The sequence below is a fragment of the Excalfactoria chinensis genome, chromosome 15 (genome assembly GCF_039878825.1).
Source record: "Excalfactoria chinensis isolate bCotChi1 chromosome 15, bCotChi1.hap2, whole genome shotgun sequence".
In the NCBI taxonomy this organism is placed as follows: Eukaryota; Metazoa; Chordata; class Aves; order Galliformes; family Phasianidae; genus Excalfactoria; species Excalfactoria chinensis.
Genome location: NC_092839.1, coordinates 8,845,551 through 8,867,176, shown reverse-complemented (window position 1 = coordinate 8,867,176; position 21,626 = coordinate 8,845,551). Strand labels below are relative to the sequence as shown.

Sequence of the window (21,626 nt, the reverse complement as noted above, 5' to 3'; positions counted from 1 at the left end):
CTGGGATGCACTGAGTTGGTTGTGTTGGGTTCGGTTGGTTGTGTTGTCTTAGGTGGGCTTGGTTGCATTGGTAGAGTTGGATTGTGTTGGACTGAGTTAGATTAGGTAAATGCAGTCAGTTAGTTGGGTTGAGTTAGGTTGATTAGGTTGGACTACCTTGGTTGTGTTGGATTAGGTTAGGTAAAATAGACTGAGCTGGTAGAGTAGGATTGAGTTGGTTTGGGTTGTGTTGGGTTAGGTAGGGGTAGGCTGAGTTGTTTGCACTGGGGAAGTTTAGGAACCTGGAAACCAAGACAACCTTTTTTTGGCATGGTTGGTAAAGGTTGTACTGGGAACATTTTAACACTTCCCTTGCTTTTCAGCCTTTGGTTAACCTTTAAAGCAAATATTGTAGCCACATTTCTTGATAGCTTGCCTCCAATCTGAAAAAGAAAAAAAGAAAAAGCCCACAAAAACCTGGTAAGATTTGGTTGTGTTGGTTGTGTTGGTTAAAACGGTTGAGTTGGGTTGGTTAAAAGTGGTTTGAGTTGGGCTGGATTGGTTGAGTTGGGTGAACTCTGTTGAGTTACATTGGTTCAGGTTTTGTTAGGTGAACTTTAGTGGTTGGGAAAAGCTTTGTGGGCTGAGCAATGGAGAGGACTCAGCTCACAACTGATGTGAGTTTTACAGGGGAGATGTAGACTCTCAGTACAGCACATTTTCAACAGCCGGGGCTGGGATTTGGGGAAGGACAGCAGCAGCCTCCCATGGCCCTGTGCTGCCGTGGCTCATGGCAGTGTTGAGTGGGGCTGCAGAGGAAGCCGTGGCTTTCCTGTCCTGCGAGAAGTGTTGAGATTTTAAAACATTTCCTTTCCCAAACTGGGCTGCAAAACAGAAAGTCTGGGGCCGAGAAACCGAGACAACCTTCCCTTTGGCTTCACTGGGGAAGGTGGAGCTGGGGACGATTTCAACCTTTCTTCATACTTCAGCCTTTTCCCTCTGGTTAACCTTTAAAGCACACCATTGCAGTTACGTTTCTAAATCACTTGCCTCCCAATCCTAAAAAAAAACCGAAAACGAAACTTTTTTGTTTTCTTCTTTGTAATATATATATATATTTTCCCAGCGCTCTTTTTCTCGAGTCAGGAAACATTTCACAGCCATTTCCCTCCACCAGGTTTGGTTTTGAGCCCCATCCCTTGCAGCAGGGACAGGCAGCTCCCAGCACTCACAGGGGGGAACCCCTCTATTCCCGGGGTGCGGTGTAGAGCAGAAGGCTGTGATTCCCCCTGCATGTCCCAGCTGGGATGACTTCATCCAAACTGCTGTTCCCTCTGGTGTGCTCCAGCCAGGACAGCTCTGGCTGCTTGTAGGTTGCTGCCGGCTGCAGCCCCGGAGCTGCACACTGCCGGGACGGTCCGGCTGGCACATGCTGTTTTAATATGTGGGTGATGTCATCGAGAGCTCCATAATGCCATAAAAAAAAGCAGGAGGGCTATAAACCTGACCAGCGAGCCTCCGGCAGAACACACACACACACACACACACACACACACACACACACACACAAGGGTGTGCATGTGGGTATGCACAGATGCATGCACATGGATGCACACATTCACAAGCATACACACAGACACGGATGCACACACAGGTGCACACACACACACACACAGATGCAAGCATATGCACATGAATGCACACATGTGGGTGCACAAATGTACCTGGATGCACACACACACAGATGCACACACTTGATGCACAGACGTGTGCATGTGGATGCACACATGCAGATGCATGCAGAGACATGGATGCACACACGTGCATGTACACACAGGTATGCGCTCCCACAGTTGTGGATGCACACACAGACTCTCATGCTTGCATATACACACAAATGGACACATGCATGCCACACCACTGCACACACATGGATGCACACACAACCATGCACACACATGGATGCACACACAACCATGCACACACAAATGCATGCATGCATGGGTGCACACATCCTCGCAGATGCACACATGCTGGTGTGCACACACACATGCTTGCTCACAGGAACATTGGGATGCACTGCCCAGCTTGCACACAATGCATATGTAGTAAGAATTGGAGGCATGGAGAGCACAGCGTGGGTGTGCAGGGCTGTACTTGCACAAGTGCTGCAGCATTTAGTACCTGTGCAGGGGGGCAGTGGTCCTGCGGGGTGCAACCACGCATATTGGGGCCCATTGAGGTCCTGGCCCCACAACCATCCCTGGGAAAGGCACAGGATGCGCCTGTCTGATTTGCAATATACCTGTCACATTCTTTCTGCACATTGCTGCTGTAACGACCTGCTAAGAGCCCCTCGCTCCTCCTCCCCGGTCCGAACCCATCAGGCACGGAGCTTTGGAGAGATTAAGTCATAAAATCGGAAGGGGCTGCATGGTAACAGCCCCAGCCTGAGCCATAACAGCGGTGAAATCATCCCCAAACTATTCCAGCAGAGTCCGTTTCCATTTCCAGGCAGCACCTGACTGCTCCCCCCGAAATAAATCGCCCCAGCACGGCCGAATGGGGCCGCCAAGGAGAGGATGGGAGGAATCCACGTGTGTGCATGGAGCAGGATGCTCCCATGGGAGGACGAGAGGCGATGGGGCTGAGCCCCCCCCCCTGGCACTGCATGGCTGTCCCCACTGTGCTCCCAACCCTCAGCCCTGTGCGGTATCAGACAAATTACACTTTGTTATTCATACAAAGGGCTGCGTGCAGAAGCTTTGCTGTGAACCACACAGCAAGGTCTGGCTGGGCTCTGGCTGTTCAGGAACAGGTCTGACTGCTGCAAAGCGCTCCTGCACCGCTACGTGATTTTGCAGCGCTGCAGTGGAGCTTGCAGCACATTGCATCTTTGGGGCTGCATGCTGTAGGGGCAGCCAGCAAAGAGCAGGGCTTGCTCTGCAGATCTGTGCAGCACAGAGGAGACCCCAAGGGTGCAGCCCAGTGTGCTTTTGATCCTTCTGCAAGGAACGTGATTGTTCCTGGCTTCCTTGATGCTTCCTTGACCCCCTGTCTGCAGTAGCATGGGGAGGGGGCTGACCTCTAAACAAGAGGTGCTGGCCCCAACCTGCCCCTGGTGCTGTTCAGCGAGGCTCTGTGCAACCTGTGGCTATGTGAGGAATGGGTTTGTGTGCTGGAGCCTCTGTACCTGACCAATGTGCCCATGAGCTGGCGCTGGGGAAGGATGAGGGTAAGGGGATAACAACTGCTCTGCTCACAGCACCCTGTCTGCTCCCCCAGCTGGCACCCAGCCCCACCACTGATGCAGAGTGAGGGAACCCCACTGTATCCTTCACCTCTCGGTAATATTTGCAATGATTTTCCAACACAGGTGCTTTGGGGAACGTCTCACCCAAGCCCAGCCTTGGGAACCCCTAAAACACATTGGATTCCATTTGGAATCCAAGGAACAGCATACAAAAAGCACCCGGATCTCACAGCTACCCGATGGCAGATGGGTGTGGGATGGCAGAGCGATGCATCCCAAGGGCAGGAAATGAGCACACACTCATGATGGAAGGGGGAGGGGGGGGAGGGGAGACAGTACCTGGAAGCTGAAGGCTGGAAAATCAGTCAGGGCTTGATGTTTTCCCTTGGCTCCTTCCTCCTGGGCTGCTGCGGGACGGAGCCTATAGAAGGCTGCTTCCTTTCATAGTCATCGGCGGCGGCACAGGATGCTTCTCATTTCGGGTGTTGTTTGTTTGTTTCAGCCCCGGTTCTGGCACACGTCGCCCGCCAGCCCTCCCGTGTAGGTAATGATGTCATTTTTCCATGTATTCCCCCTTTTTGCAGACTGTATATGGAAACACGAGGAGGTTCGTTTCTGGCGTTTAATGGGAACGCATCGCCGGCCCCAAACGGGGTCGTTTTATTAGCACTTTGCTCAAAAAAAAAATAGCGAGTCAGGATTGAGTCCTGTTAACACTGATGTGAACTTAATTTAGGAGAAGCTCGAAAATTAATGTCATTTGTTAAATAGCCATTTCCCCTAAAAGGCAATTCTCTGCCAACAACAACAACAAAAAACTCTTCTTCTATTCATTTTCTTCTCTCTCTCTCTTTCTCTCTCTCTCTCTTTTTTTTTTTTATAATAGCCTTTTTTGGCTATATCGGCCTGGTTTAAATCACTCATCATTCAAGGAACGGATACCACCAGCGTTTTTATGCAACACCGCTCTGCAAACGGCCGCGTTGCAGACACTGAGTGCTGCAACTATGGGGGGAGTGATGAGGGGTGAATGAGGCTGGGGGTGCTCAACAGGGAGTGAGGGCTTGCAGGGGTGGTTGGGCAGGGCTGGGGGACTCCAAGCTGTGGGGGTGCTTCAAGCTATGGGGTGCTCCTAACTATAGGGATATTCCAAGCTATGGATGCTCCAAGCTATGCGGATGCTCCAAACTATGGGTGTTCCAACCTATGGATACTCCAAGCTATGGACTTTCCAAGCTGTTGAGGTGCTCCAATCTATGGATGCTCAAACCTATGGATACTCCAAACTATGGAGATGCTCCAATCTATGGATGCTCTAAGACATGGGAATGCTCCAACCTATGGGAAAACCCCAAGATATGAGGATATCCAAGCTATAGGGATGCTCCAAGCCATGGGAATACTCCAAGCTATGGGGATACTCCAAGGTATGGGGATATCCAAGCTATAGGGATGCTCCAAGGCATGGGAATACTCCAAGCTATGGGGATAATCCAAACTATAGGAACGCTGCAAGTGATGGGGATGCTGCAAGGAAGGGCATCAAACATCCCAAGTGGAGCAATGTGATTTTTAAGGCCTTCCATAGGAAAAAAGCTACGAGCACACGGTAACCCCCCCCCTACCAGCTTCGCAACACAATGACCACACAAAGGCACGTTTTAGGAGGAGGATATCGCATGTTTTATTACTGGAACAGCTGCTGCTCCACGGGCGGCCGTGAGCCCCCAGCACTGGGCAGCCCCGGCCCCATGTGCCAGGTTCATCATCAGCACCGACAGCAATCTGGAACTGGTTGGGCCGACATGGATTTGCGGAAAAAAATGTGTTCACACAACAAGAGCACAAGATGGGAGCAATTAGATGAAGATGTTTTAATAATTAACCAGTATCAAACAGTTTCGCTCGCCGTACAGTTCTAGACAATAAAAGTGTTAGCAGTCGTATTTTTCCTTTGTACAAAATTCCAGTCGATTGTTCCACAATATTTACATGGTAACTCCCTTTTACACAAAATATCTCCTTTCCCCCCCTTCCCCCTTCTTTATTTTTCCCCCTTTTTTTTTTTCTCAAATCCAGCTTTGCTACATAAATGCTTTAGATCTCACGGATATCCCTTGATTTCTCTTTGAAAAAGTCTAATAGTAAAAAAAAAACAAAACAAAACAAAACCAAAAACCAAACCACCAAAACAACAACGACGACAAAATGAAAAGACATTAAATATCATTTTTTTTATATATATTTATATATAAAAATGCTTAGTAAAAATATAGTTTTGTTGCCCAATTAAAATATATTGCTGAGAATACAGTAAAAACTGTCCTAAAGACCACCACGACCGGGCACCACGAGTCTTCAACAGCCCCTTAAAAGGGTTCCCGAGGGTCCCCAGTGCATGAGTTCCAAGGGCTGGGTGCTGAGCAATGGGTGATGGTGGTGGTGCTGGGTTGGCTCAGGCAGGATTCACTGCAATTGCCTAAAAAAATGCCCCCAAGAGGATGGAATGATGGGAGCTGCAGCGGGCAGGCAGGCTAGAGCGCGGTTAACCTTTGGCTTTGGGAAGGCATCTATGTGTTATATAGTGATACGGTATATTGGTGAGTTCAGCATGGTTGGGTTGTGGGTTTTTTTGGTGTTTTTTTTTTTTTTCTTTTTTTTTTTCTTTTTTTCTTTCTTTTTTTTTTTTTTAAGAAAGAAAGCGATGCGTTTAATGAGATACTCTACATATTACGGAGCTTGCAGTTAGAGGAGGATGGCTGCTTGTCGGCTTGTTGCATTGGGTGCACGCGCGAGCCTAGCCGGTGATGCATGGGCTGTAATAGACGGCGCTGCTGGCGTCAGACAGGGCAGATATCAAGCTGCTCTCCTCGCAGGAGATGCTCCTAGGAGTCACTTTGGACAGGGAGACATGATAAGGCAGTCCCGAGGCTTCGGGACGAGTCCTGCTCATGTTCAAATATTGGTCAAACTCATTGCGGTCAACGTCCGTCCAAAGGTCGGTTTGGTTCAAGTGATCCACGCTCTCCATATGGTGGGCTTCGGGTGGGGGTGAGAGCTGGCCCAGGTGGGCGGAAAGCCCGCTCTGAGTCCCTGAGCACATCTGGTTGTAGTAGAGGCCGGAGGGGTGGGGAGTCCTCATGGCATCGGCCAAGTGTGCTGGGGGCTGCGCGTAGGGCACGGCCACGTCCCGGCCCAGGCACTTCTCCTGGGGAAACTCCATCTGGGGGTGGTGGTGGTGGTACCCGCGGAAGGGCATCATGCCGCAGTCCTCCTGCATGTGCGGGGGGAAAAACGCCGGCTCGGTCTGTTCCAAGACATCCAAGGGAGACATCTCGGGAGTTGGCAAGCCATAGTTTTCAATATCCGACCCCATGGAGTGGAGTTCTCTGAAGTGGTTGAGTGGGGGAGGCTGGGGGTGGCCCGGCTGGCTGCCGCCGTGGTGACTCATGCTGAAGTTGTCACTGCAAGGCTGGGAAAGGTTATGCAGGAGGATATTGGGTTCCATCCTCTTGATTTTCTTGGCTTGCTTCTTCCTCCTCGGGCGGTACTTGTAGTTGGGGTGATCCTGGAGGTGCTGGATTCGCAGCCGCTCGGCCTCTTCCACAAAGGGACGCTTGTCGCTGGCGCTCAGGGCTTTCCACGATTGGCCTGCAAGAGGACAGGGAGCTCAGTGACACTGGCCTGGACCTGGGACACCCCACAGAGGGGTATACTGAGAGGGCTTGGTGCCCAGCGTGGGCCCTGGTGCTGGACAGAGAGTTGGGTCCCAAGTGAGGCCGTCTCCATATCCCAGCTGCAGACACAATGCTGCAAAGCCCTAGGAAGAGGGGAGACTGGCCCCAGGGTGCCCAATCCCACCCACAGCCCGAACTGCCCGTCCCCCAGCTGCATCCACAGCCCCATCTCCTGTGCTCCCCATCCCCGCATCCCGCAGCGCTGTGACTTTGCATCCTGCTGCCCTGTCCGGCCATATCCTGCTTCCCGTAGTCCCGCATCCTGCAGCTCTGTCAACCCATATCCTGCTTCCCGTGTTCCCACATCCCGCATCCTACAGCCGTGCATCCCGCATCCTGCAGCCCTGTCTTCCCGTATCCTGCATCTCCACAGCTGTGCGCTCCCACAGACTACAGCCCTGTACTTCTGCACCCCGCAGCCCTGTTTCCCTGCCTCTTGTGTGCATGCAGCTCTCTAACCCCACATCCCACAGTCCCACATTTTGTAACACCATCTCACAGCGCTGCAGCCCAGAGCCGTTAACCCCACAGCCCCATAGCCAGTATGCTTTGGTCCCATGTCCCTGCAGTTTGCATCCCACGGACCTGTAACTTCACAGCCCTATCCTGCAGCCCTGCATCCCACAGCATCTTGCTCCTGTAACCATCTCCCACAGCCCCATACCTCTGCAGTCTGCATCTCACAACTCTGTACCCTTCCAGCCTATCCTGCATAGCCCCCCATCCTTGCACCCCATGTTCTCTTATCATTGCAGCCTGTGTTCCACAACCTTGTGCCCTTTACAACCAACATCCCAGCATCCCAAATCCCTGCAGCCTGTATTCTCAGCCCTGTATTCCTGCACTCTGCTGCCCTATAATCCTGCTGTCCACATTGCTGGATCTGTGTCCTTGTATCTGCAGCTCTGTACACTCACAGTCCGCATCCCCAGCCCTAAACACCTGTAGCCCACTTCCCCAGCCCTGTACCCCTGCATCCCCAGACCCGCAGCTGCGTACCCCGTATCTCAATGTCCAGTGCCCTTGCAGACTGCATCCTCAGCTCTGTATCCCCACAATCCATGTTTCTAACCACATATTTGTGCATTCTGCTTCCCTATGCCCCTGCAGCATGCACCCTTATCCCCGTAACCCTGTATTCTGACCCCCCTTCACACAGCCCCTATTCCCAGCCCTACATCCCTGCATCCCGCAGCCTTATACTCTTCCAATCCACATTCTCATGCCTGTACTCCAGCAACCTGCATCCCCAGCCCTATATTTGTGCATCCCACTGCCCTGTACCTTACAACCCAGTTTCCCGTATGTCTGCAGCCCAAATCCTTAGCTTTGCTCCCCAGTAACTCACATCCCCAACCCTATATCTGAGCATACCTCTTTCCTGTACATCTGTAGCTCACACCCCCAGCCCCATATCCCTACATCCCAACCCCTGTACCCTTACATCCCCATCCTTGCACTCTTACATTCCCCTGGCTCTGTATTCTTATATGCCCAGTGCCATAACAATATCCCTCCAGCCCCACACCCTTACATCCCCCTGCCCCGTTCTCTTACATCCCCCAGTGTCCTTGCACTCCCCAGCCCAGTACCTTTACAACCCCCCAGCTCTGTTCCCCAGCCCGATACTCTTACATTCCCCAGCCTCATATCCCTACATCCCCATTCCCGTACCCTTACATATCCTGTCCCCATACACTTACATACTTCATCTCCATACCCTTACATACTTCATTTCCATACCCTTATACCCCCCAGCCCCATACCTTTGCAACACTAACCCTGTAACCTTACATCCCCCAGAACTGTACCCATACACCCCCCACCCACAGCCCCAAGTCCTTCAGTTCCCAGCCCCGTATCCCCACATCCCCAGCCCCTCACCCTTCCATCCCCCCTTCCTCCCAGCCCCGCACCCCCGCACCGCACCCCACTCACCCAGCATCTTGCTGAGCACGGCGTTATGCAGGTCGGGGTTTTGCTGCGCCAGCCGCTTGCGCTCATCCTTCGCCCAAACCATGAAGGCGTTCATGGGGCGGCGGATGCGGGAATCCTCCCCGGCCTTCCCCTCGGCTCGGCCCGCCGGGGGGCTGTATCCATAGCCCGGCTCCGGGCTGGGGGTGCGGCTGGGGGCCGCGCCGGGGGCCGCGCCGGGGGCCGCGGGGCCGAAGGCGAAGCCGGGCTCGGGGCTGGGCGTGCGGCTGGAGGGGGAGGCGGCTCCCGGGGGCCGAGGGAAGGCGAGCCCGGGCTCAGCGGCCGGCACGGCGCCGGTGACCCATGAACAGTCGCCCCGGGGTTGCGATATCTCCTCTCGGCAGTAGTTTGACTCAGATATATTCATTCCAGCTGGACAGCACTTTGTGTCCGACCCGAGCGGGTGCCGGAGAGAGAACCGAGTCCCGCGTGTCCCGCCGCCTCCTGCAGCCGCCGAGCACCTCCGCTCGCTTCTTCGCCCTCTTTCGGGTGGTTTCGGGGGGATTTGGGGTCGCCTTGGGTTGTTTTGGTTTCTTTCCTTTGCTTTTTTTTTTTTTTTTTTCCCCGTTTTCCCCCCCCCAAAAAAAAAAACTTTTTGGGATGATGTTGGGCTGGAAGGGGCAAAATATAGCTGGGGTGGACCAATCAGCGGGCGGAGGGGAGGAGGAGGAGGAGGAGGGATGGGGCGTCCCCAGGAAGAGCCGCCTGGGAGGGCCGGGTGGGAGCGCTGTGGATGTGCGGCCCCATTCCCTTCCTCCCGACGAGGAGCGCGATTCGTTTCTGCTCTCCGTTCTTTCCCTGCTTATTTTTTCTTGCTTCCTTTTATGTTTTTTTTTTTCCCCGTCTCTGGCTGCTTGGGATTTGCCCGTGCAGAGAGGAAGCTTTTGGATTCACTGTATGTTTGCAGGGCACAAGGGATGCTCGGCGCTCCGAGGTTATTTTCCTTACAAGCCATTCTGTGTGTGTTTTGGCCACGGTCACCATCCCGGGGTCAGGAGCAGCGGTGGGGTGAAGGTAGGGCCGAGCCCTCTCCCCCAGCACCATTCTGGTGGGTTTTATTTGTTCCAGTTGAGAAATCTCTCCTTGTCTTCCCATTCCCATGAAAAGCAACACATCCCCAACCTGCCTGTCCAGGTACTTTTGAGGAATGCCAGGTTCAGTGGTGGGATGATGACAACCCAGACCTGTCCGGATCCATGGCACGCTGTCGTTTGGTGGCAGCATCCCATCCCCATCCCAACTCATGGCTCAAAGCTCTCCTGCCACCCAACTCAGATTTGCTGCAGTGGCAAACGCGCACCATGCGACACGCCAAGCATTGGGCGAGGTGGTCCAACAGCTCTTCCTGCCCTTGGCATGAGGCAGCTGGCAGGCAGTGCCCCCTGTCCCTCCCAGGCCATGGGGTTCATGCACAGCTCAGCCCTGGGGAATGGCCCCCAAATCCTTCTGGCTGCGGAGATGCCCAGAGCTGAAATCCGAAACCCGGGCACAGGAAGAGTTGGGGCACCGTGTTGTGCAACAGCCCAGCTCCCTCCCAGCCTCCCTGCAGCCGTGGGGTGTTGCATGCCATGGTTTGTGTGTGTCTGGAAGTGATTTGAAATAAGCCGATCTGCAGTTAACCCTAAACAAAGCCAAGGCCATGAATATATATATATATATATAATATATATAATACAGTCTTGACTCATTTATTCCTCCATCGCTAGCAGAGTGACGGAGGTTTCAAGATAGATATCCTTCTCATTCCTGCAGCCTCTTCTCAATATTTAGCAAGAGCTCATCAGAACCGGCGTGCAGGAGAGCCCACATGGCTGCAAGGAGCCCCTCTGTGCTTTTCCCATCCCACTGGGGCTGTGCAGCACCACTGTGCCCCAGGAGCAGCCCCAAGGTTTGCTCTTTGCTCCTGCCTACAGCTGCTTGCGGGGTGAATGGCAGGATGCTTACAGAGGTGTCCCATGGCATTCCATGCTGTCACCTCTGGGTTCTTCTTCCAGGCTTTGGCAGAGCACACAGTGCTGTCCCCAGGAGCCCCCACCCCGCGGCATAGCAGCATTGCCCATAAAGGGTTTGGAATGGGGCAGCACGCAGCAGGGGTCCAAGCGGTGCTGCATTTTGGGACCCTGGCGCAGGAAAACCGTGCAATACCCTCGGGGCAGAGCTGTGTGCTTCATCCCAATGGGCAAACATCAGTGCTCCGTCCCAGGATGAGACCCCAGCACAACCCACATAGGGGACAAAGCACCCGTCCTGGCTCAGCATCCCTATTGTCGGGGCACACAGCCCCTCAGCACTTCCTCTCCTTTCTCTGGGGGGGGGCTCCTCACCCACCCTGGCGTCAGACAAGCTGGATCCCACCCTGGAGCAAAAGCTCAGAATTCCTTTTTTTGTTGTTGTTCGTTCTTTAATTTCCCCATGTTTAGGACGGCAGATCGCATCCCCCACCCCAGCCCCCCTTTTCCCTTCGCCGCGTCCCGCGCCGCGCAGCCCCAGCACCACACCTCGCAGAGGAAACGCGGCGGAGCCGGCAGCCTCCGCTCCCCCTGCCCCCCCCCCAAGCAGCACAAAGGCATTTTCCCTCCCCGCCCCCACCTCCCGCTGCTGCCTGTTCTTCCACACCGGGCTCCCAGCCACCTAAAAATAGACGTGGCACCACCTGGGCCATCCATGAGGGTCTCAGTGGTGCACCGGGGTACTGTGAACAGATAGGGATGAGTGGTGCTGGATGAGCCCTGCATTATTTCTGCTGCTGGGTGGGCTGTGGGAGCACCGGCGTGCCTGTACTGTGCAAGCAAATACAAAGGATTTACCCCCACCCCCCCCAATTTGCACTGCAGCTGGGGTGCAGGGAGGGCCTCGGATGCATCTGTAGCAAAGTGCTGAACCAGGAGCAGCAAATTCTGTGGGACACGTGGGGAGAGATTCCCAGGGCAGCAGTGGGACTGTCCCAGGGTTTGGGTACCACTGGCAGACTGCAACTCCTGCTGCTGATGAACTCATTACTATGCAGTTATCAGTGTGGGGCTGGCAACGTGGGGTGCACCTCTGAGTTTAGCTGCGTGCATCAGGTTGTTGCACAGTGAGATATTTGTTATCCATAGTGGCTGATGATTACCATTGGGCCATCCCTTGGTGCCAGGGCAGCTAAGGCGTGCAGCACGTGGAGCTGTAACACTGTGGGGCTGCAGTGACACCACTGGGCAGGAACCATAAATCATAGCATCATGGAATCACGGCATCATATGAATCACAGAATCATAGATCAGAGAATGAGAGCATGGTAGGATGGGGTGAGTTGGGTTGGGTTTGGTTGAAGGGACCCTGAAGACCATCCATCTTCAGCCCCCATTGCTGGGGACACCTCACAGGCAAGGCTGCTTTGTGTCACCCCCAGCACCCCACGAGCTGCCTCACACTGGCAATCCCATGTGCTCCCCCAGGGCCACAGCCGGGCTGGAACAAAGGCTTTCCAAAGAAAGGAGCTTCCTGCAGAGCAAAGGCTGGGCTGCGTGAGAGCCCTGGCGGGACGCTGAAGTCATCTGCTGGGAAATGTTTCAGGTTTCGGTGGAGACTCCCTTTCTTGAGGGCCTGGCTTCCTTGCAGACAAATGCTCACGAGGGTCACAAAAGGCCCAGCTGAGCTCCCAACCCTGCGGCACTACTGTACATCCTCATGCTGGCGTGGCCACTGGGTGATGTGTCCCCATGCCCATAGCTGGTGCCAAGAAACCGTGCACAAGACCCCAGAGTGAAGGGCCCGGTTTTGAGGGTGGATATCGGACAGGACCCTGAGTGAGCTCGCATGGCTCGGTGGCAGGTGGCACCCTGGGGACAGCAGCAGATCAACAGAACAGGGCACGTGGGCCAGCCCTGGAGATGTGCCCATGCACGAGGATCCCAGGTGGTGCACAGGGTGCAAAGTGGTATTGTGGGGCACAGAGCCATTGGAGAACCTCTATAGGGGCAGAGCACTTGTGTTGCTTCTGCTTCCCTGCAGCTGACTGTGGTGGATGCTGCAGTGCTTGGTTCTCATCACAGAGCCCCGGCTGTTAGGAAGGAAAGTCTTACACTTCCACCAGCTATTCCAAGCCCCCCATAAACACATTTTTGGTTCAGCATTAATGAATTACCTCAATGTGGAGCTGCTCATGCCAAATACACGAATACAGAGTGCAGAAAAGCCGCTGAGAAGCACATTTGGCTGCCGTTCAGCTGCTTCGATTGGCACCATTAATTTTCTCTGTTACAGTGAGAAAACGTGCTCTGCCCACAGCACTGTGTCCTCCCAGGAGCAGGCAGCAGGCTGGCAGTCTGCTTGGCACCACCTGGGCACTCATGGTGGCAGATAATATCACATGCTCTATAGCTCTATAGGAGCTGCATCCAACAACCTGGATCCTGTCTGCCCAGGATCGCTGCTCCAGGCATGTGCTTGAGTGCCAGAGGAAACAAATGGAACGGTGTCATTAGGCATTAGGTTGGATTTGACCAGGAGAAGTGCAGCCCATCTTTAAAGAAACCCTTTGGAGTTTGGCTCTGCAGGCTTCAGGTCTGCTCACTGCGTATTTGCTCATCTCCCTTTGAGCATCACTGAAGTGAAAGCATCATCTGAGAGCATCACGGATAAATGGGTCCATGCTGCATCACGGGTGCAGTGCCACTTTCAGTGTGGGAGGCATTAAGCAAGGAAACAGTGATCACACCTCCACCTCTCTGCATCCCAGCCCTCAGGAGCTGCTCAGCAAGGCTTACTTGCTGCCTCTCTGCTCCTACAGCCTGGCAGGCAGCAGGGTGCAGGCTGTGGGACATCCCCCCACCAGCACTGCCACTGCAGCAGTGCAGGATGCCTGCATCTGGGAAAGCTTTGCTGCTCTCCAGAGCTGCTGCAGCTCCCAGTGTGGCTGAGCTCAGTGCAGGCATTACCTCACCACCCAGCACAGATGGAGCTGGCTTCAGCTCTGCTCTTCATGACTGTCTGCAGACCCTGGACTGAGTGTATTCCACTTGGGTTCTCCATGCTCAGGTGGGGCAGACACGGCTGCAGCCCCGTGCCTTGGTTTCCCCAGGTGTTCTCTGCTCAGGGTGGCACAATCCCCCTGGAAACGATGATACACCAGGTCAGTTCTGACACACTGCTTCTGTCTTGAGAGAGAATAACAATATTAATAAAGAGAAGGACTTTCTCTACCAACAGCCTCCGGGCAGAGGAACTTTTCCTTTTCAGTGTCACACTGGAGACACTGGGGAAATCAGAGAATGAATTTGCTGCACCGGCAGCTTGAAGAAACAAGACTCAGAAAGGTCACTCTATTTCTGCATTTCTCCTCCAGGGCTCCTCTGTTACCCATTCCCAGGCTGCCCACCCTGAGCACATCCAGCTCCATCACCTTGCCCCATGTGAAGTATAGGGGACAGCTCAGCACGTGGCTGCACTGGGGCCACCTCCGTGGCGTGCTTGAGCCAGAGAAATAAGGTTAAAGGCTCTTATCTGATGGAGCCTGAGCCTTGCCAAAGCCCTGTTGCTATCAGCTCAGGACACATGTGCTATTGGCAAAGCTTCGGGGACACAATAATACAAACAGTTTTCATTGTCGAGTCAACAATGATGGGAGAAGGAGCCCTGTGCTATTACCGGTATAAAAGGCACTGTAGAAAAGCTCGAGACAGGAGGATGCAGTCAGGATCAACAGCAGGGTTGAGCAGATTATGCAGTTATATTTTTATTCAGGGAGGAGAAATCTTCCATCCCAAGTGGGCTGGAGCCAGAAGGATGGAGCCGGGGGGGGGGGGTCAGGCTGTGAGGAAAAACCCTCTGAGCCATGCTGGCAGCAGCTGCAGTGAAGTGCTGAGCACAGCAGCACCTTTGGACCAGGGTGGGAGGCAGCTCTGCAGGATGAACTCTTCTGGCTGGGGACAGGGACACACTGCCCAAGGCAAAGCATGGGGTTGGGGGCTCAGGGGGGGCAGTGGGGGAGCACAGTGCCAGACATAGGCTGGGGGCTGCATTCTGTGTTCTCAGCTTCATGTCCTCCCTTCTCCAGCCCGTGTCCTGTGCCAGCACAAGGCAAGGGATGCTGTTGCCTTTGCACCACCATCCAAAAGCCGTAATATAAAAAAATATAAGCAGTCTGGTTGGGGATCTAGCTCAGGGAGAAACTCCAGCCCTGTTGCTGCTCTGCCAGGGATTGTGCAATGGGGGAAGCCTGGAGGTGGTGCCAAGGGTGGGTATGGCCAGGAAACCTCCACAGGGACAGTAGCCATTCCCAAGCTCTTGTTGATGCTAGGAGAATGTTTGAGGCCCAGTGGCAATGGGTCCATCCTGGGTCTGTCTCCTCTGTCTTCAGGGTGTTGCAGCCCCTGAAGATGCTTTGGGAGCTGCTTTGGTAGGGTCTGGCTGGAAGTGGTTTGGAAATGCCTTCTGCAGGTGCTCCACCTGTTTGGGGATGAAGTGAAGAGGGGCTTTACCATGAAGAAACTCAGTATGAGGGCAGGCAGCCCTTTGGTTGTCCCTCTTTGGCTGTTATACATGATGCCAAATGGGTGACGATCCCCACCAGGACTTGTCCTCAGTTGCAGATTGGGGTGTTGGTTTGGTCCCCACTTCCCCTCTGTCCTACGGTGCGGAACATGCTTGGAGGTAGATGGGGAGGCAATGGGGCCTTCGTATCAGCCATGTCTATGCTGATGCAGAAGATCACACCTCATGCCATTGTGGTGGGGAGGTCTGCATTCTGAGGGGGTTGGAAGCAGGGCAGGAGGTCAGGAGCTTATCACTGCCATCAGGACCCTAGTGGGGCCGGGGCCGCCGTTCCCACCAGGAGCAATGATGTCAGGCGGCGGCCGCTCCGGGAGCAGGAAGCTGGATGCAGCCAGAGAGTCTGTCCTGCTGGCCTTCCCCGTGTGCTCCAGCAAACAATGCACCCGCAGCGGGGACCGTGCCAGCAGCGTGGTGATGGATGCTGGTCCCCATCGATGTGGGGCTGTGGGATGGGGCTGGTGTCCTGCCTTCTGCACAGGGGTCTGCTGGAGGAGGTGGGGAGGAGCACGCAGTGTGTGCCAGGGCTGCAGCTGGCATTGCTGTGGTTCTGCAGAGAGGCAGTGGGCATGTCTGACCCCTGCTAGGCATGTGGACAGGGAAGAAAGGCCAGCAAGCCCTCCAAAGGTTGGTAAGATCCTTCTAAAAGCCCTGGGAGAAAGGATGGGCTTGCAAGATGGGGTGGGGTGAACACAGGGTAGTACCCTAGTTGTTGAATCAAGCAGCAATGATGACTTAAACATGCAGAAGAAAAGAATGGGCTCCACTGTGAGATGCAGCTGGAAGCTGAAGACCCGCTATGGGATGGGGTCCTTAGGATGTAAACCTCATCTCTGCCCTCATTCTCAGGCTGAGTTTTACCCCCATATCCCTGCCAGCATCCTCCATGCACCCCCATGCTTAGGTCAGGGTGAGGGCAGTGAGCGTGCACTCCTGGAAGGGTGATGGGGCTGGGCACTGTGCCCACTGGGAGAGGGACTTCCTGAGCACAGCAGCTGAAGGATGGCCCCAAAGGCTGCAGCTCACCTCCACCCCACACAGCACACCCATGTTATCGCTGCAGGCAGCGTGAAGTCCCCCCCTTGGGCTGCATTTGCCAGCAGCTGGCAGCGATGCTTGCGCTGGTGCCGACAGGCTGGCTGGCATGTTTTCCCCCAGGGAGGCTTTAGCAGGAGGCTGTGCATTTCTGGGAATTGTGTCAGGCAGGGAAGGAGGTTATTGTTCCATCTGCAAGTGTGCGGTGCGCAGATGAGATCAGGGCTCACTGCTTGGTGGTGGGACAGCCGTGCTGCTGGCCCCACTGATGGGGAGATAAGCAGGGGATGGGCTTTATTGGTGGTGCCATCACTGCAAGGAGAGAGGGATGTGGTGAAACACCAGCCACCCAGCTCTACTTGGCATCACGGTGCAGCTGGCATGAGGCAGGACTGAGTCTGGGTGGTGTCAAAACAAGGAGGATGCTGCCTTCAGCCCAGGGCTCTCCAGCACTCTGTTGTGCCGTGTTCCCATTGCCCCCAGTTCAGCCAGCAGCCTCAGGAATCCAGTTCCATCCCCAACCTGATTGCTTTCAGATTACTGCAAGGGGACCTGCTGTGCACAACAAGATGCAGATGTGCCAAAGCAGCCTTTGCTCTAACCATGGGCAGAGGAGGCCAAGGCTGCACTTCTGCCAGCACTGCACTTCTGCCTCGTGGCCGTAGTGCTCACTGGTGGGATCGTTTTGTGCAGCCCTGCACAGACACTGTACTTCTGTCCTCATGGTGCTGGGGATGGAGGGACCTCTGCAGTCCCCAGCCCATGACTGAAGCTCTGAGGACATCATGCTTTGGCAGGGCAGCTCAGGAGGGATTTCTGAGATATGCTGACATATCACTCTGCTGCCCCAGACCTCAATGCTGAGCCTCTCCTCTACCAAAATGCCCCCCCCCCCCTCCCCTCTATGCCAGCTTTTCCTTTCTCCCAACCCCTTGGTGATCTCAGCCCGAGTCCTGTGCTGTGCTGCGTCCTGGAGAGCACATAGGTCCCATCCATCCCAAACTCTGGGACACAACAGCAGAGTCCTGTCTACATAACCACTGCAAAGAAGGGACTTTGGGGTCAAAACTAGTTTGCAATCCTTTACTACAAGTGAGGATTACTACCAACCTTAACCCACCAGCACGGTGCTGAGTTCAACCATCTTCCTTGGGAGGACACCTCCCTTCATGCACTTTGGCTTTTGTCAAAGAGAGACTGAAGCTGACAGAGGGGCACTGCCATCCGGATTGCTCCTACCACCCTGCTTGCAGGGACAACATAGGAAATACTACATGGGAAAGCCCAGTGTGAGAGCCCAGGAGCCCCTGCCTTCCCACAGCAGACTTATCGAGGCACCAGTTCAGAGTGGCGCTTTCTATGGGCCAGAAGGGAAATGCATACACACCAGACTCCTTGGGGTCAAGGATGCTGGGCAAGCAAAGAGCTGAGAGGCTGCAGGGGGCAGGGGAGGCAACCGGGGCGTGGGGAGAGAGCCACAAATAGCCAAATGAATGGCTTTGACTTCCTATGTTTCATGGAGGTGAATAAAAGGAGACAGAAGGGGGAGAACAGAGCGACCTGAGCTCTCACGCACACATACCCAGTCCAGACCCCAGGGCACATTGGTGACCGATTGGCACAGCACGGTGCCAGCTACTTGTCCCTCAAGAACACATAGCACTTATTATCCCCTCCTGTCCCATTATTACTTTGAACAGCAGCCAGATCATTAAAATCAGAAGGAGGAGATTTAAGGAACATCCAAAAGTGTCTCAAAACTGTGTCCACAAAGCTGGAAGTCCAGGCTCCTCCCTGGGTTCAAGGGAACTAACACCACTTTCACATCTTCCTTTCCACACTCAGTTTTGGAGGATGCAGGGGGTGGATGACCAAATCCTCAGCTAAATCCTGCCTCGTGCACAGCTGCCACAGGAGGTGTCAGTGCCACCAGGCATGGGTGGGCTGGGGGGACAGAGAGCCACTGCGGGGGCTGCTCTGCTGGAGGGGCAGGATAGAGCTGGCAGTGTCCTCTGGGAGCCACGCAGTTTTCTGCTGTGTTAGGAGGGACTGTGCCAGCACACGAGGTATGGAGAGGTCCCTTGGCTTCTTAGAGGATGTTCTGCAAGACAGCAATGCAAGTCACCACATGGGCCAAATTCTCTAGATTTCTGAAGTGTTTGTATGGAGAATTTTGGCCTCCAAGCTCGCACATTCCTAGTGCCAAGCCTAGCAGGCTAAGGACATTGGGCATTTGGAGGAAGGATCCTTTCTTGGGTTGCTACAAGCTCATGTCACTTGGGGATCAGCTCCCCCATCTCTTTCCTTCTCCCCTCTCAAATAGGAGCTGCTGTGGACTAAGGGAGGAATCACAGAGCAGCTCTGTGCTGGGAATGGCTTGGCTAACAGTGAAGAGGGCAGCGGGGAACTGGCATCAATGCATGCAGCCAGGTGGAGCCAGTCCAGAGCCAAAAGCAAACAACCAGCAAGGCCGGGAGCATCGAGCTGCTGCCAAGGCAAGCTCACAAGGGTAGCAGAGACAGGAGATGCAGAAAAACCCCAAAAGCAGAGCATAGAGCAACTGTTCCCATCTCCTGGCTGGGTGAGGGATGGAGTCTTATATCTCCTTGTTGTGCATCTTGAGATGGGTGTCTCATTCAGGGGCACCCAGACTTCCCATGACACCAAAGATAGGATCCCACAGACCTGGGCACACCTGAAGGAAGAGATGTTTGGGGACAGAAGTTCTGAGCGTCATTTGGGAAACACTGGAAGCCAGCAGCAAAACCAGGTGAGATATTGTGGGTTTGCATTTTGCAACAAACTCTTCTCCCTGGAGCCTGCAAAGCGAGGCAGCCACACATGGAGGTGCCTCTCAGGCATGCCAGGGTCACGAAGCCCCCTCCCAGCCTTTCCCCTGGGTCCAGCTCCAGCCGTCGTTTGGCCCCGTGCTCTGTTTTTAGCACATTCAAGTAGCTGCTTTCACAAGAGGTAAAGGAAAGTTCACGGATCCGCTGACAGATCAGCCCAAGCGGGAATTTCGCTGGGAATTCCTGCAATAGCAGGTTGGCTCCCGTGGAGGTGGAGTTTCCTCTGGATCTACCTCCACCCAGGCTCAGGGAGCTCTCCGACCACCGGCTCGCACTCGGGGGGCCGGGCTGAGCGACGCCACGCTGTTTCCCAGCCAAGGTCAGCCAGAAACCCTCCCCGCTCTGTGAAAGCCTGTCCTGTTAACCCTTGGGGAGAGTGAGGAGGATGGAAGGGCCGTGGCTCAGCGGCAGAGTTGTGCCCGTCGCATCTCCCATCCAGCTGGCGTTTTGTGCAGCCCTGTCCCTCCAGGATGCCGTCAGGCTGGGAGAGGATGGCCAACGTGGTGGGAGGCCGGCATTTGCAGGCAGCGGGGTGACAGGCTTCTCGCTCCGATGGGGCGATGGTGCTCGGTGTGAGTGAGCACTCTGGAATCTGAGACACGTCCCCAGCCATATTTGTGGTCAGGAACCATGTTCGCGTTGCAGTGATACAAACCACATTGACAGCGGCAGCGGTGCCTCTCATGAGCTCTGCTGACGCCGAGGACCGGCATGACCCGACCCCACACACGGGACAGGCGGCCGCCTGCTGCCAGGGACCTCCAGATCTCCTGGCTTCTTCTTCCTCTCTAGCAGAGATGGGCCAAAATGGCACCTCCTGCCCTATGACCAGACCCTGCCGAGGGACGGAGGCTTTTCGGGTGCTCCAAAGGCTCCAGACTGCGGGTTGGAGGGGATTTGTGTTTGCAAACATGGGACCAAGCCAAGAAATTTCAAGGTAGTGCCAAACATCACGCCAGGGAGAGGGGCTGCAGCTCAGGTTTGGGCTCTGCTGGTTTGTGGGGCGACACAAAAGGTCTCTTGCACATTTGGGGAGCAGCTCTTGCTCAAGGGGATCCCAGATTTGTTCAATGCAGCGTGAGCAGCATAAAGCAACATCTTTCAGTACCAAAAATGCCACTGTGGCAGACAGCTATCCCCAGAGACTGAGCACCGATCTGTTCCATTCTCCCCATTACTGATTTAAACCCCGGCCTCAGTGAGTTGCTATAGGAGGAAGCGGGGCTGTGGCTGAGCTCAGGGATCCCTGCTTCCCAACATGGAACTCTGCAGCTCGTGGCCTCGTGTAACAAAACCCTGCATTCAGCTGACTTGCAGCCTGCCAAGGCGGGACGCAGCAGCTATTTACCAGCATAATCAGGGCTCTACCAGCAGCAGCAAGGAGCCAGCATCCAGCGCTCTCTGGAGCTGCATCCTGCTCGTGTTTCTTCTCCTTTTCCTTCTCCCAACCACTGACACGTTGCATTCTGATGAAGTGGCATGGCAGCTCTCCTCCTGCCAGCACCCAGCTGAGCAGAGCAGATCAGTGTCAGCAGCGAGTCCCAGGAGCAGACATTGCGCAGCACCCCGGGGACGTGCCGGCCCTACGCAGTGTACGAGTGCCACCTACAGGGTGACTCCAGGGCCCGGATCCCAAACCAGATGATGGGTTCAGGTTTTCCCCCCTGCACATCGCTCCTTGTTGTTGCTGTGCAGCCCCAAATCTCAGTGTAAGTAAGGGCGGTGCTGAGGGTGATCGGGGTTTGAGCACTGCTGGAGCAGCTTGTTCGCTTTTGGGATTGCCCCTATAGGAAATGTTGCCCAGCAGGCAGCGGGATCACCATCCGGAGTGTTTGGGCACTGTGGGGATGTGGCACTGAGGGATGAGGTCAGTGGGCACAGCAAGGCAGGGCTGGACTTGGTGGTCATGGATCTCTTTCCCAGCCATGTGGATTCTATGATGCCATCAGCCCAGCACGCTGCTGGCTCACAGCCCATCCCACAGCTGCAGCCATCCATGAGGCTCATTAAGCTCGGCCCACCTGCCCAGACACTGGGAGGGGCAGAGAAACCCACCTGTAGCAGGGGGTGGGGGAGCTTATAAAGGGCAGCACTCCAAGGTTGGGGGCTGAAGGTGTTGTTAGGACTTTCTAAGGCACAGCATGGCGGCTGGGGAGCGCCAAGTCACGCTCAGGAGCCCAGCCTAACCAACGGTGCCCCCCGGCCCTAAAATGGCGGTGGGGGGGGAACGGGGTCTGCGGTTCCTCGGAGCGGACGGACTACATTTCC

The 21,626-nt window shown here is 54.8% G+C and overlaps 1 protein-coding gene across 1 annotated transcript; it reads right to left on the bottom strand.

The window, feature by feature from the left end:
* Nucleotides 1–4,907: 4,907 nt before the first annotated feature.
* Nucleotides 4,908–9,511, bottom strand: SOX18 (SRY-box transcription factor 18). Its single transcript, XM_072350269.1, has 2 exons — nt 8,908–9,511; nt 4,908–6,883 (listed from the first exon to the last, which is right to left on the bottom strand). The coding sequence occupies exons 1-2, from the start codon at nt 9,308–9,310 to the stop codon at nt 6,030–6,032; spliced, it is 1,257 nt and encodes a 418-aa protein (XP_072206370.1). The 5' UTR covers nt 9,311–9,511; the 3' UTR covers nt 4,908–6,029.
* Between the last annotated feature and the right edge of the window lie 12,115 nt (nt 9,512–21,626).

What these genes read in the sequence shown, in the direction of transcription:
- SOX18 (XM_072350269.1), bottom strand. Translation starts at nt 9,310, where the DNA reads ATGAATATATCTGAGTCAAACTACTGCCGAGAGGAGATATCGCAACCC. An exon ending in CGTGCTCAGCAAGATGCTGG is followed by an intron (nt 6,884 to 8,907) that starts GTGAGTGGGGTG and finishes GTCCTCTTGCAG; the next exon opens with GCCAATCGTGGAAAGCCCTG.